The sequence below is a fragment of the Orbicella franksi genome, chromosome 14 (genome assembly GCF_964199315.1).
Source record: "Orbicella franksi chromosome 14, jaOrbFran1.1, whole genome shotgun sequence".
NCBI lineage: Eukaryota > Metazoa > Cnidaria > Anthozoa > Scleractinia > Merulinidae > Orbicella > Orbicella franksi.
This window is the reverse complement of record NC_138158.1, coordinates 18274811-18289257: the sequence shown is the minus strand read 5'-3', so window position 1 is coordinate 18289257 and position 14447 is coordinate 18274811. Positions and strand designations below refer to the sequence as shown.

At 40.1% G+C, this 14447-nt stretch overlaps 1 protein-coding gene across 3 annotated transcripts; it reads left to right on the top strand.

Annotated features, from left to right (window-relative positions):
- The first annotated feature begins 6213 nt into the window (after positions 1–6213).
- LOC145467366 (spermatogenesis-associated protein 6-like) lies at positions 6214–13933 on the top strand. Of its 3 annotated transcripts, XM_081450918.1 has the most exons (12): positions 6214–6758; positions 6901–7041; positions 7164–7212; positions 7340–7387; positions 8597–8718; positions 9076–9195; positions 9758–10067; positions 10520–10866; positions 11223–11305; positions 11900–11989; positions 12696–12752; positions 13786–13874. In XM_081450918.1, exons 1-11 carry the CDS (start codon positions 6711–6713, stop codon positions 12709–12711), a joined length of 1374 nt encoding a protein of 457 aa, XP_081307044.1. In that variant the 5' UTR covers positions 6214–6710; the 3' UTR covers positions 12712–12752; positions 13786–13874. The 3 variants fall into 3 exon arrangements, with proteins under 3 accessions (XP_081307044.1, XP_081307045.1, XP_081307043.1); XM_081450919.1 differs by lacking the exon at positions 11900–11989; XM_081450917.1 differs by lacking the exons at positions 11900–11989; positions 12696–12752 and having other exon boundaries at positions 13786–13933.
- Positions 13934–14447: the final 514 nt, after the last annotated feature.

Sequence of the window (14447 nt, the reverse complement as noted above, 5' to 3'; positions counted from 1 at the left end):
AAAAACTGAAAGATAAGAGCAATGGTACGGTATTCATCTTTGTTAACATACTTTAAATAGATGAAAACTAAAAGAATGTTAATAATTTAACTAACCTTCAAATTAATCATTCATGCACATGAAGAGACAAAAGTCTTGAACCACCTTCTGTTTGCATCGCTTAGCTTTTTTTCCCGTGCTTAAATATCTTTCTTCCCGTGGCAAAAGATGACGCAAAAGTGTCTTAGCACACTGCAGTTCATATTGCCCGAAGAACAATCATTGAAAATTAATTAACTGCGAATATAGGTAAGTGGAAATTAAATGAAAAAAGTCGTTTTAAACTTTGCGACCAAATGCGCTCCTGCAGTGTTAGAGCGCGCAATTATCTTTTAGAATGATTACGTTTTCCACCTTTGTGACAATTCAGTAGCCTAGGTAACAGTTTAATAAATCAAGAAGAGCTTTGTCAAGTTCGCTGTACTTCACTGCAGACGAGATAATATTTATATTTCTAAGCTACCTACACTGAGCGAAAATGGCACAGAGGCGACGATTAAAGAGGGCTCGGCAACAACAGGAGGCGCGCCGGCCACTCCCAGCTGCCAGGTAAAATTTGAAGAAACTTTTTTCGAACGTTTGCGCGTTGAGTACAACTTAGCCAATGTTGAGTTCCCCTGCAGAAGTTACCGACGTAGTTCACTGTTTCTATAACCCTACGCAACATTGTATTAAAGTGATTCGCTAAGGCACAATTTCAACAATAATTCATCAAGTTTGAACAAATGAAATCATAACCGGACATAGACTCAATTTTACGATTTTATTTCTCCGTTTGCTCCTTTGGTTAATTAATTAGTTTCCATTGAATAGGTACATCAAGAAATCGAGACATTGTCTTATCACATTCCCATACACCGCGAAGTTCGACAAAAAAATACTTTCATCTCGGTGTTTGGAAATGTGGTAAAACACGGTCTCTCATCTTTGATATATTACGTCAAGTTTTATAGGTACACTATTAAAAGGTTCGAGGGCGTAATTGAAAGATTTTTTAAAAATAAAATGTAAACTTAAAATTCGCAAATCATACTTTAACTGAATGCAAATTCTAGAACTGAAAGTGTGAAAAAGATAATGTTTGTTCACAACTGCTTGAAAACTAAGTAATAGTTAGAACAGACCGGAATATAATTATTTTAGTGCAAATATTATTGGCCCCTGTAAATTAAACTGATTACATTTTCTCGTTTGAATTTCGCTCATGCAACGTTTGTGCAAGCATGTTTTTTTCGCTAATATTATTATTGCTTCGTCGACTTAAAAGAGGAAGAGAAATTAAAATCGTCAGATATATCATGGTAAACTCTGCATCATCAAGAGAAATATTAACGGAATCAATTTCGTTTCAGCTCTTCTCAAAGAAATGACACTGATATAGATTTGGATTCGTTGGACGATATGCTTCTCCCCACCCCAGCCCCCATGGAAGAGGAAGGAATATGGAAGTTGCAGAGGAAATTCGTGAAAGACAAGCAGACCAATACTGTGACTGTTTTCATGGTTTGGGTGGTAGGTACCTTGTTGTTATTTCTTCGCTTGCCCCTCTCTCCCGTGTTCCCTTGTCCAGTACATAATTATCGGGCAGGGCCAGTTGTACGGCGTTGACTGCAGTAGCTGAGAACAAGAGATTATCAAGGTCGGCAGCAAATTCAAAGAGCTACGATGGTTTATGAGTCTTTGCACGGGTTGGCTGCAGAATATCTAAGTTTTAAATTCGAGAGGCGAGAAACCGCATATAATCTAAGGGACTTTGAGAATAAACTAAATGTTCCATTACCTCGCACAAACTATTATAAAAATAGCTTTAGCTATATAGTGGCGCCATTCTTTGGAACAGTCTTCCTTCTGACGTAAGGGAAGCAGAGTCCCTGAGGCAGTTTAAACGCCTACTCAAAAGAGATGTATAAGCTTTTTTTTATTTAATTACTTTTTTACTATTAGTTATTAGTAGTTTTAGCTGAGGAATTTTTTACCGTGTTTAAATAAATACTGGCAGCGGAGAAAAGGGATGAAATTTTAACTCATGTCAGAGAAATGCCGAAAATAAAACGGATGAGATTCCACACGTACCCCCATTAGCCCTTGGCCTCTTGACGTTAGGTCATCTTAGAAAAACTGATCAGGCGTCAGCCTTGACCGTGCGAATCGAGCGACTGATGATGATTAATCGGAAAAAACAGCTATTCAAACAGTCACCTGGTCAAATACTGTGCATCAGAAAATACTGAATCGACCATAAAATATCCGGCCGGGGTGTATAATTTCAATTATTGTGTCTCTAAGCTGTCTACTTGTGTGCTGATAGGTGCTTATCATGTTAATTATTGTAACATGCCCAGTCAAGTCATGTTGTCTTGCCTCGATTTCTGTCATCTTTACTCGCATGAGAAATGTTCTGCGATATCTGCAAGTTCTGTATTTCTTCGAGTATTTCTCATGTGCTGTATTTCCAAAAAATAGAATGTGTTAGAAAACCAAGCCGTCCTGCCGGATATCATCACGGACCCTGCGGCTCGAGAAAAAGAGCAACTAAGGGAGGGTGAGTAGTTGGTAACTTTACAGATCCTAGCTAGATTATATTTTGTTCATTTATTATTTGAGAGTGTCAAGGTTAGACAGTTAAACTAAATCAGGTTGTCCCTGAAAGATGTTGAATCGGAAAATAAAGGGACAAGAATTATGAAATAGCCGCCCTTTTTACTTCTCTCTATTTGCACTAATAAACAAAATAAAAGTTACCTTTCTCCTTTAATTTTACACAACAGAGCTTGTTGAAAATCCATACGAGGAGGAGCAGCATCGAAGGGAGAAAGAAAAGGAGATGTGGAATCTCAAACAGGAGAAACGGCTGTGTTCAGCGTGAGTACTCACTGGGCAAGAAATTTCATCAAAGCATTTTACATCAAAATTTTGAAAAGTAGTTTATATTAAGTACAGCAGTTACAAAGTATTAGTATTGCGCATGCGCAAGTAGTTCCTGAAACTCCCACGGACTTTGACCAATGACAGAGTTGTGTTCTCCACCAAGCAGATGCACTGCCACAATTTGTTTCCTTATGGGCATTTCCTCCCTCTTGTTAGCATTATTCACGTATCTCAAGAGATGACTGGCAGTGCCGGTCGGCGAATTGAACGCACTTGGTTGGCTTTCTGCGGTTGAATGGGTGACGTGATCGTGGATGGAAGTGAAAGTGACTGTAAAAGACAGGAGTAAGGATTTTCCAACAGTCAGCATTATTAAAGCAGAATAGTGGAACGACTCGAGGGAACATGGGGGTGGGGGAGAGGGAAGCTATAGAACATGTCCTCAATCAAAAATTTTAAATCTCTCATAAGTTCAAAAACATTTAAAAATTGGAATGTTTCGAGATTCAAAACGAATAATTAGTTCGCCCATTGGTAGACTCTACTTTGAAATAGTACAACAACAGCGGCCAAAATGGGGCAGAATATAGAGAGGTGAACCCATTGTGGGAGGGTTTTAATAGGGACAAAAATTGTTGGCCTTTATAAAGAAGATGTTGTCAATAGAGAATGTAATTTTTGCGATGCTTCTGGTGTTATTATTATTATTATTATTATTATTATTATTACAGTGTTATTATAATAATTATTATATTATTGTTGTTGGTTTTTTTTTTCAGTTTGAAGAGAAAAGGGCATGACTTTTCTAAAGCGGCCAAAGTAATGCCAAATAAGGTAATAGGTATGACCAACATTCGGGACACATCATTGTATTTATATGAGGTAGCTGCTGCCAAAATTGGCTTAAAAAATTTCGATTCAGCTGATTAAAAGTTCGGGTGAATAGTTGCCATTTCAAGCCGAACATCACTCGGTTACATGCAGGTATCTGCCGACTAGTCCTCTACGCTGGAACCTTTATGCTTATACCAAGAACCTTTATGCTTTTCACGCACCCCTACCTTGTTATGAAACAAACCGATTGCTTTATTTCGTGAAAATGTCTCAGGCTAAACATTTTTAATTTTATAGATGGATACACTCGCATGCATATGGTACACGTTTTAGCTACTCGACCCGAAAAACGTATACGCTATTTCCCAAAGCTGCAATCCTCTAAAAGCAGTGATACGCCAGTAGCAAAGGTTGCTCATTTTGAAAATAAGGGTGTACTAGACTTATGATATAAAACCCACACCGTCCAATATGATCGAGTTTCTATGGTCGATCAATACTCAGGCTGATTAATTAGTAGAGGGTGTCAATGGAATGGTGGCTGTTACGGCTAACGGTTAATTTGTTTTCCTCACGGTTAACAAAAATCTTACAAATTAATTACCATTGTTTTAAAAAGTTCAAAATTAACTTTCATTTCAAAATTTTTTTATTGTTAACGGTTAAAATTCTCCAAGTTTTAAGCGCAACGACTAAATTTTTGGTCCGTTTTACGGCTAAAGGTTAACCCCATTGAGACTCTCTTAGTACTGTGGTCACTATAACAACCACTGTTTGATGTGCTGCCCGCCTTGCAACCTGTTTGTCTTGTTCTCGTTTCAGACGTGCGGTGATTGTGTGACGCATTGGTATCACTACAAAAAGGACGAGACACACATCCAGGTCAGACTTAGCGAAAACAGTTCACTTTACTTCCGTGACAGGCCATTGCCGCCTCCTTCTCGCTAGCCTGCGAGTAAGCCTTGGAAGGGGGCGGGGGGGGGGGGGGGTTGGAGACTCCCATATGAAAAGGTCGGGAAGTCTCGTCGTCTCGCTTAGGGGTATAAATCAAGGATGCTGGTAACACTGAGGTTTTTAATGACGAAACGCCATTATTTTTAGCTGTCAAAGTCTTTTTTTTAGGGTACTCTTGGAAGATTAAGTGAATAAAGAAACTGCTGTAAGGACGTACAGACGTACAGAGCATTTTAGAAATACCGGCAACTGATGAGATCCACATGGAGGATCGAAACCAAGGTCTTGCCTGAGCTAAGCCGAACAATGGCATATACAACACGCAAAACAGTCAACAAGACTTGCGCGTAAACAGCTACATTTGAATCATGTGGTGCCAGAACGACCAAAGGAGGAATAAACCTATGCATTGAGCAAGAGAAACATAAGCTCGATCAGATAGCTGCAAGAATGTCTGTAGACAAACGTACAGCTTTTTCGAAGTAAAGCTACGGACGTCTCCGAAGAAAATCGTGCGAGAACAATTATGATATCCGTGATAAGGATGTACCTATACTTGCAAACAGTTCTAATCACAGCCGGGCCCGGCGTCACAATATAGAATGCAAATAAGCAACATGTTCACGGTAAATTTCATATTTTGACCCTCAAAAGCAAATCCGTGGAGACTTAAAAGTATATCTTGCAATAGAAATGAGTCTAAACAATGCATAAACACATGGCAAATTACAGAGGTGTCAAACTCTACGAAACGACAGGTAGATAACAGCGGAAACCATGCAGACCTATGACCTACAGTACAAAAATTTGCCATAGCACGATCTAATGGCTCAACTCTACTTAAAATTCCTCCTTATTACACAACATGAACTGCCCTTCATAAACACGAGTAAAGCTACAAAAAAGGTCGAGTGACCGAACAGAGAACGGCAAATGTACAAATGCCACGAACCGTACAAGTCGTGTACGCTAGTCAACCCGATTTTACCTTGTTTTTAGGCTGGATTTCTGCTCGTCTCTCGAGTCCCGTCTACTAGCGCGGGCTCCTTTCCTGAACAGCGGCTAGTAATCGAGCCTATTCCGTTTCAAGTGATATCTTTCAGAGGTCGAATTCAGCTTGAGCCACACCCAGATTGGTCTCTGTTAGGGGCTTACTTATCATTTTCCGACCATCATCCGCGAAAACCGCGAACTTTTCATGTGGAAGTGCCCTCTAATAGCAGCTCTTGGAGTAGATTGTCTCCTACTTAAAAGAGAGCTTGCTCGCAAGCTAGCCTAGGGCCTAACCCTATCATAAGCGTTTGACAGTTACGCGACCGCAGATCAGGGAAATACAAGCAAGATCTGGGTACAAGATTAAGTTCGTCACCGTAGAAATGTCAGCTATAATTTGTTTTCAATTGATGTCAGTGGTTAACAGTTTGGGCAGCATATCCGACCTAGGCGAAATCGAAAATTGCTTTTATTAGAAATCCAGATTTTTTTAAATCTTCAACAGGCATGTAATCCTTGCACCGTGAGACAAAAGGAGAGAAGAAAGAGAAAACTGGCCAAAGAACAAGAAGCTGCAGAGGCTGCTTCACCGCCAAAAAGATCCAAGGCGGGAAGGACCATTAAAGTCCCTCGACGGTTCCTCAAAGGACCCGAGGGACGTCAGCAGTAAGGCCCCATACTAGGGGCTCACTGGGGGGGAGGGATCAATATTGCCGGAAAAGTTGGACAGGACAAAATTGGTAAGTTTGATGTATTACCGTGAGCTATATTAGGGAATTTTAGTGAACTATCGCCTTCAAAGAAAAGGTTAATTTAAAGTCTTTTTAGGATCACTTGGTCGCTCAATTTCTATTGACGAGGATACCATCAGCAGTCGGTCAGCGGAGGTCTCCATAAGTTTTAGCAGCAGGCCTGGTTACCACTCGCATTTTGGCGTCCTTGGCAGCAAAGCAATAGTTGTTTAATCTTTCTGAAGTTTGTGTAGCTTCTCTGTTAGTTTCTGCACCTTTTAGTCCTCTAACATGCCACGAAAAGCACTTACTTGCACTGTAGAATTAGATATATATCAGGTAAGACACCGATCAGGTTAAATTTCTTTTAAAATGCGAAAATATCAGGGTCATGTTTGCGAATATTCTTGCAACCGTGGTATAAAACTTTCCGTTACAACTACTGTTGTCTGAAGTTGTTTTTGTTGATTTTGTTTTACAGATAACCTGTCCAGGGACACGGCATTTAAACGACAGAAATATGCTTTTTCTGTCGGTTTGTATTTTGGGACAGACGAAGCGAACCAAATCAGTGTTCGCTTCTTTTCCTCTTGCTTTGAACGAAAGGATGTTCTTTGAAAGGGTGAGGACAACAAATTGAAAGATATTCGGACGCTCAGCTGTTCAGCGTATAAATAATTAAACATATTAGCTTAATGATTCAATCATGCAGATTCCTAACGAAGGTCCTTTTGTTCTTTGTAGACTTTTGTGAATGCAAGGGAACCTACGCATGTTATAGGTATTCTAGAAGGTAAGCCCCGGCCGGAGAGCCACAACTTGTCTGTCATGTCAGCTTATTTTCATTAATTTTTGAAGAGCCTCGACAACCTTTTATTTTCATAACCAATTGCTGATTATCATATTCGCCCATTTTGCAGATGAGCATGTGTTATTTGAGCTTGTACAGTATTCTGATGTTTACAGGGGTAAGTTTACTTCAAACGTGACTATGGCATCAAATTCTCCCAACTGATTGCCATATATTTCTTGTAGTGTTAGTTATAAGAGTTTCTTGGTAGATCAAGATATTATAACAGTGTTTGTAGCTTAAATATTTCTTTTTTCTCTTTTTTGCACCTGTCTGGTCTGCTTTGGACAAAATACACAATATAGATGTATATAGTTATAACATATAAACATGTAGCTAGAAAAGCTGTGCGATCAAACTTAGTATTAACATAAGCGTGGATCATAATCTGATGATGTATCCTCAGGAAAACTTTGCTTTGCAAGAGAATTTATTTCTGAGCGGCAGTGGTATTAAATAATAATTTTATTGATTCTTGAGCACTTAAGCTGTGCGTCATTGAGTTATGATGGTCATAAGAAGTTGGAGAGCACTTGAGAAGCCAAAGTTGCTCTTGGCTGTGACTCAAGCAACTCCTACGCTTCTTAAATTGTGCCTTGCGAATTCCCACTTGCATCATAACTTGATGACACAAACTAACTTATGAATCAGTTGTTAATTAAAATATTAATTGAACCCTCTATATATTGAACTCTTGAGGGAAACAAAGAGATAGCGTGGCTGGGAGATAACGCATAGTAAAGCTCATGATTGAAAAACGATTTGAAGTAGACTTTTACTATTGTGAACTGCCACTTTTAAGCCTTCTCAAGTATATTAGCACCTCTGGTTGCAGGCCCACCTACCTGTAAACAAAATAAATTATTACTTCTGATTCTAAGGTCCCCTAGATGTAAGCCCATCCTCTAGTATTAAATGAGATGAACTTGATTTATTATGATTCTTTAAAGCTTAATTTAAAACCAGTATCTGAAAAACAATTTTTGATCAACAGTAAGGTAGCTTATTTTGAAATTTTTGCGTCTTAATTCCGCTTATAAGGCCCCTCCCCCCCCGTGAGATATAAGCCCTTCTGTTTATAAGCCCATCCAAAACCCCTTACAAAGTTGTACATAGCCCAGGGCTTATAGGCGGCAGTTTACGGACTTTGTTAAAAAAAATGTATACCAGTATACTGTATATATTTAACTTTGACAGTTGTCAGCTATGATATCCACCTGAGGTGAGGGAGACCTTTAGGCTTTGTTCTGTACTGCAGTGGATTTTCCAAATTTACTCTTAATAAACTTCTTATTATTTCTTTGTTTGTTTTTTCTTTTTATGGAAGGTGGAAAAGTTTTAGCTCGTTATGAGCAATCAGCGAGAGAATTTCTTTATCCCACACCAACCCTGACAGGCAAAGATGGTATGGACAGGGAAGTGTTGCTGAGCCGGACAGTGCACTTCACTGTGAGTGGACAAGAACCTTTATGGATAATTTACATATATATCTACCTAAAGGAGCTCAGTCACAGTACTTTGACTTATTTTAACCAAGTTCAGAATTACCTTTAAATTGAAGGAAACCTAAAACTAATAGTTTAAATACCGACTAAAGAGAGAAAAACACCAAAGAACAGATGGTTAAGGATAGAGAAGACAAACATGGATTACCAATGACAAACTTGAAAAATTTAGGCTAAACTTTTCAAAATGTGCAAACTGTGACATTGCTACTTTAAAACTTCTACTTTCGCCAACTTAACTTGCATATTAAATGTTATGCTGCTAACTGTTAATAAAACTAAATGTTGTTTGGAATTTCAGGGAATTGATCCAAAGTTAGAATTCTCCTTAAATTCTACAATCCAAGAGACAACTGTTCCTGGAACTTATGCCGAGCTCACCAGCATTCAGCACAATGAAGATTCCGAGTCTGATTCTGCGGTACAAGTAACTAATAAATAACTCTATCTAGTCTAGAGATCAATTAGAATTTAAACAAAGTTGAACCTCTACTGACAGCCATCTCTCTACAACAGCTACCTCTCTTCAACCACCACTTTTTTTAATTCTGATAGACAGTCCATACTTTCACTCTTATTTAAATTAACTTCTCTACTTAACAATGGCCACCTTTCCACAATGTCAATGGTCACTAAAACTCTTCCCAAATGCCAAAATAACCTCTTGACAAACATGATCTGTACAGCATGCTGTTGATATCTGCTTGTGTTAAGTTTTTGTTTTATTGATTTATATTATGCTAAAAATGTTGCACCCTGAAAAAAAAAACCGGTGTCAAATTACACCTCTAACTTCCCATAATGGCCACTTCTCTATAACGACCAATTTCCTCTGTCCCCCAGGTGGCCATTGTGAAGAGGTGCGACTGTATAAATTGATTTTTGTCATCACAAATTATATTATGCATATCCAAGTAAGAACTGACATAATGGAAAAAATTCAGATTGCAAAGAAAATCATTGGCTCTAATTATCTTTCTCAGACTGAGAGCAGCACAGAGACTGAAGAAGAACTTGTTTTAACCCCTGCTCCAAGGCACCATAACCACAGTCTGCACGCTAAGGAGTATCACTGCATATGTGAATGTCCTCGGAGACCAGAAAATTCTGGGAGAGTAACATTAAGATCAAGGTCACTATCCCCATCACGCCGACCAAAGTCAGCCACACCTTCTGTCAGACCTCCATTTAAGGCCGGGAAGGCAGATGAGAGGATCATCTCTCGACGGGAGTTTTTAAACCAAGGGCGATCAAGAACAAGGAGCAGAGCAATTCCTCCTGACGGGGACCCTGGTAAGAATACTCGAGTCTGAAACAGTTAAAATTTAAGTTCTAATATTAAATATATTATGTCTTGTTTATGTAGTAAAGGTATTTTAAGTCTGCATCTAAGCCATTAGTGGCCTATCAGGCTGGAGCTTGTCCTGGTTTCTGTAGCGTGAAGCCTCTAAGACTATTTCTACTCCCCCTTGGATGTGAGGACAGGTCATTGCAGGGTTACCCCCAGCATTGAATTTGCTGGTACCAATTCTACACCTGATTGGAGAGAGGCACTGATTCACTGTAATGACTCAAATGTAATGACAGAACTCTAATCTGACTTAACCCAGACAACTATGTGGTAATGCTGTAATAACATTTCTTGTTTCAGAATCCTAGGATTGGGAAGTCTATATGATTAAAAACAATTTGTTTATACTGTAATTAATAATACTGACTAGAGTGTATTTATTTTTACCTTGTAGCACCCTGCCCGGAATGCAGAGTTCCTCATAAGGACTGTGTTGTCTGCCAAGCATACCTTAAAGTCTACGGCAGAGATTTTCTGAAGCATCGCTTTGGTCATGTACCACACAGGAGAACAACCTCAACCCCGGCGTACACCTCTTTTGCATCTGAGCCACCTAGAGTCAGAGCTCATCTACCCGATGACGACCTGCTGAATGAGTCAAGGGCTTATAGTGAACCTATTCCAAGAAGCAGGAGACTATTTCCACGTGAACCCAGTGGATATGGTTCCTACCTTGCACCTTCCAGCCAAGAGATTCAAGATCGCGTAGACAGATTAGTGAGGAGGCATTCTCCTGTTCCTGTGAGTTAGTAAATGTTTTTAGACTCATTCACTAAAGAGGTACTATTATGAGCATGGCCTCATAACGTCCAAAGTTAACACAAAATACGTAGCTTGTCTTGTGCGATTTTCCGGGTGAGGGTAGTTCTGAAAAGAACTGTTATTTGTGACTGAAGTGTTAGACAACCTGAGCCGAGGTCGTCGTCAATACTGCTGACAAACTTTACATGAGTCCTTCAGCCAAAAGCAATGTTTGTGTGACTTAGTGGTCAGTGACTATAGTTATTTCATTTATTCGCAGCCTCACATCTTCCCCCCCCCCCTGACGTGTTAGAAGGATGATGATGATAGTTATTTTGCATTTGGATATCTTTCAGGCGTACAGCTCCAGAAGCTTTGTAGAAATGTCAGATTCTGAGGATGATGACAATGATAGTTTGCTTTCTTTGCAGGAATTGAGGTGAGAACTTTCGTCATATTGAACCTTTATCATACACTCAACCCTTCTATATCTTGATCAGCGACCACCTCAAAAGCCAAGCATGGGTGGTTGGTATTGAGGTAGTCGCTCACAAGGGGTTGCACTAGTTAGAGGAGGTGTACATTCTGAGTCATAGCCTGTAGTTGTTTCTGAGGCTTAATCCAAGGCCGATTTATGGTCACCTAGGTGGTTTTTAGTTCCACAGCTTTTTCCTCTTCATAACTAAAAACCAACTAAATGGCCATGAATCGGCCTAGAAACCTAACAAGAAACAAGGAAACACATACCTGAAGCAAGGTAGGTTTGTATTCATTATACCTTCGTACTTTTTAGGCTTAAGAATAGAAACTTTTTTCTCACACAAAGCCTTATATGTCGACGAGTACTTCTTGTTGCGTAACCTCGATATATACCACATGCATGTACACAGATGCTCATTTTGCAAGCTTGAGCTAGCTGTGATGTAGCGGTATTGGTCAACTAACACAGTTTAGTAATAACAAAGTTAATGAAACATGAAGATTTACCAATGTCACAGACCCTAGTTATTGACTTTAAAATGTCTTGTTCCAGATCTGAAATAAACGATGCTCGGCTGGAATCTTTAGATAGATCATTTGAAGACCCTGAACACCCTACACTAGGAACTAGACTAGATAGAAGGTAATCACAAACTAACAATATAACTGAACTCTCTTGTCAGAGCAGTTCTTACTGTCTAATAACTGACACTGTGGCGGCACGGTGGCCTTATGGTTAGTGTACTCGCTGCCGGATAGAGCGGTCTGAGTTCGAGCCTAGGCCGGTGACACTGTGGTGTTCTTGAGCAAGACACTTTACTCTCACAGTGCCTCTCTCCACCCAGGTGTATAAATGGGTACCGACAAATCTTTAATGCTGAGGGGAGGGGGCGGGGGTAACCCTAACAACAAGGTTTATTTGAACTGCAGTGGACTAGCAATGGACTAGCATCCCAACCGAGGGAGAGTAGAAATACTCCTAGTTGCTTCGTGCTACAGAAGCCAGGATAAGCGCTGGTCGGATGGGCCACTTGGCTTGTATGCAGACTTGACCTTAACCTAATAACTGACCCTGAAATTCCATAATTACTATGCAACTTGACCGTTTGTTTATCTATGTTTGTTTAATTAGGGTTAAAAAAAATTAGACAAAAGTGAATTCTGCTGTTCTCAGAGCCGGTTGGAGGCAAGAAGTGTTTTCTAAAACTCTTATTATCTGATCTGCCCATTGGCTCCCAAGACAGCCAAAAAACTACTTTCTTTTACTCGGCAAGAACAGTCTTATGAGTGGCTTTACTTGAGTGGCAGTCATTAATAACGGGAATTCTTTTTGTGTGTCAAATTTTCAGCCTCCGAGGTTATTGACATCCAAGTTAGATGGAAATTCATTGCTCTTCTGTGTTAAGGTGAATTTTTCACATTTTCTTGTAATCTTGGAACAAGGTCTTCTACACTACCAGTTGTCATTTGAGCGGTTAGTTAAAAACCACACTTGAAAAGCTAGTTACAATAATTCCAATTTTAACTCATTAGTGCAGCGTGAAGGTAAAGAAATACCTGTCTTGCAGCATCTCGGGCGCGTCCACACGACGCCGAAGGAATTTGAAAGCGGAGGTTTCAGTTTATTTTGAAAACGCATCAAATGTTTTCCGTCCACACTACGCCGGAAGAATTTGAAAACGCAACAATGACCGGTCATTTTGGATTTGTGTTTGAGAAAAACTTGGGCAGGGGAATGTCATGCGTATCGTAAAGCCCAGGCCAAACGATCGCAACATTTTAGCTCATCATATCCCAACATTGTTGGCCCAGCATTTGCGAGCTCCGGCCAAACGATCGCAACATTTGAACGGAACATATCGCAACATTGTTGGTGTGTTTGGCCACCCTGTTGCGACGTGTTGCGACATTTTGGTTATTGAAAATCGAACAAGAGTGCATGCCCGGACGAAACATTGTTGCACGAACCTTGCCAAACGACTACAACATCATGCAACATCCACAAACGTTGGATGAAAAATTTGACCATTTTCAAATTTGAGCCAACAACACCCAACATGTTGCAACACGTCCAACAAACAGGCCAAACGAGCGGAACATGTTGCGACCAACAAGGTTGCGATATGTTGCGTTGCGAGTTGCTATCGTTTGGCCGGGGCTTAACGTTATCGTTTTCGAAAAGCTTCGTTTTTAAAATGTTTCCGTCCTCACTAAAACGCAAAACCGGCGTTTTCAAATTCCTCCAGTTTGAAGAGTGTTTTCGAAAAGCACCGTTTTCGTGATGGATTAATGTGAAGACCTGTGAACGGAAGGCCTGACCGGAGAAATAAAGCTGCATTTTTAAGTTCCTCCAGCGCAGTGTGGACGGGGCCTCAGTGATTACATTGTGATGTGACTGTACGTATGTTAAGGTATTTTTTTCCAATATTTGTTTTGCAGTGTCACCGTGCCTCTATCGAATGACTCATTCTGGTCCAGTCAGAAATCTCAGTTTACAGGCCGTTCACACCGAGACGAGTTTGAAGTTTCGTTACAAGAGATATATAGAAATATGTACAACACAGCCCTGAGACAGCCTCAGTATTAGGAGAAGGACAGGACTTTGTTAAATGGACGCATTGCGAGCGAAGAATCGCAAATGTTAATTTGTGTCCTGCAGAGGAACTGGGGACTTAGGACTAGTCAAAAAGTAGGCTGCAAATATGGTGGCAAGATGTCAAATTTGGCCTAGGGATTAGAAAAGGAGTTTGCCGCTACTTTTAACCAGTGATTTAGTAAAGAAACAGCTCTGCCGGTATCCAACTTTATCTGACAATGACGTAAAATTCCATGAGAACCCCGAATCTCAAGGATCAAACATCCCCCTTGTTATGATCCCGTTCCCCCACCCCAAATATAAGCCCTTGGGCTTGTCGTGTACCCCCTCTTGCTCCCTCACCTCCCCCGGTGAAAATATGCGCACCGAAAATGTATTTTCGAATGCGCGAGTCCAGGGTTTCTCATTGGAATTTTTCAGTCTTTTATTGTCACAAAGAGTTGGATCTCATCAGCTCAGGGCACAGAATTAACCGAACTTTTTCGCTGTTTGAGTAGTTGTGTGT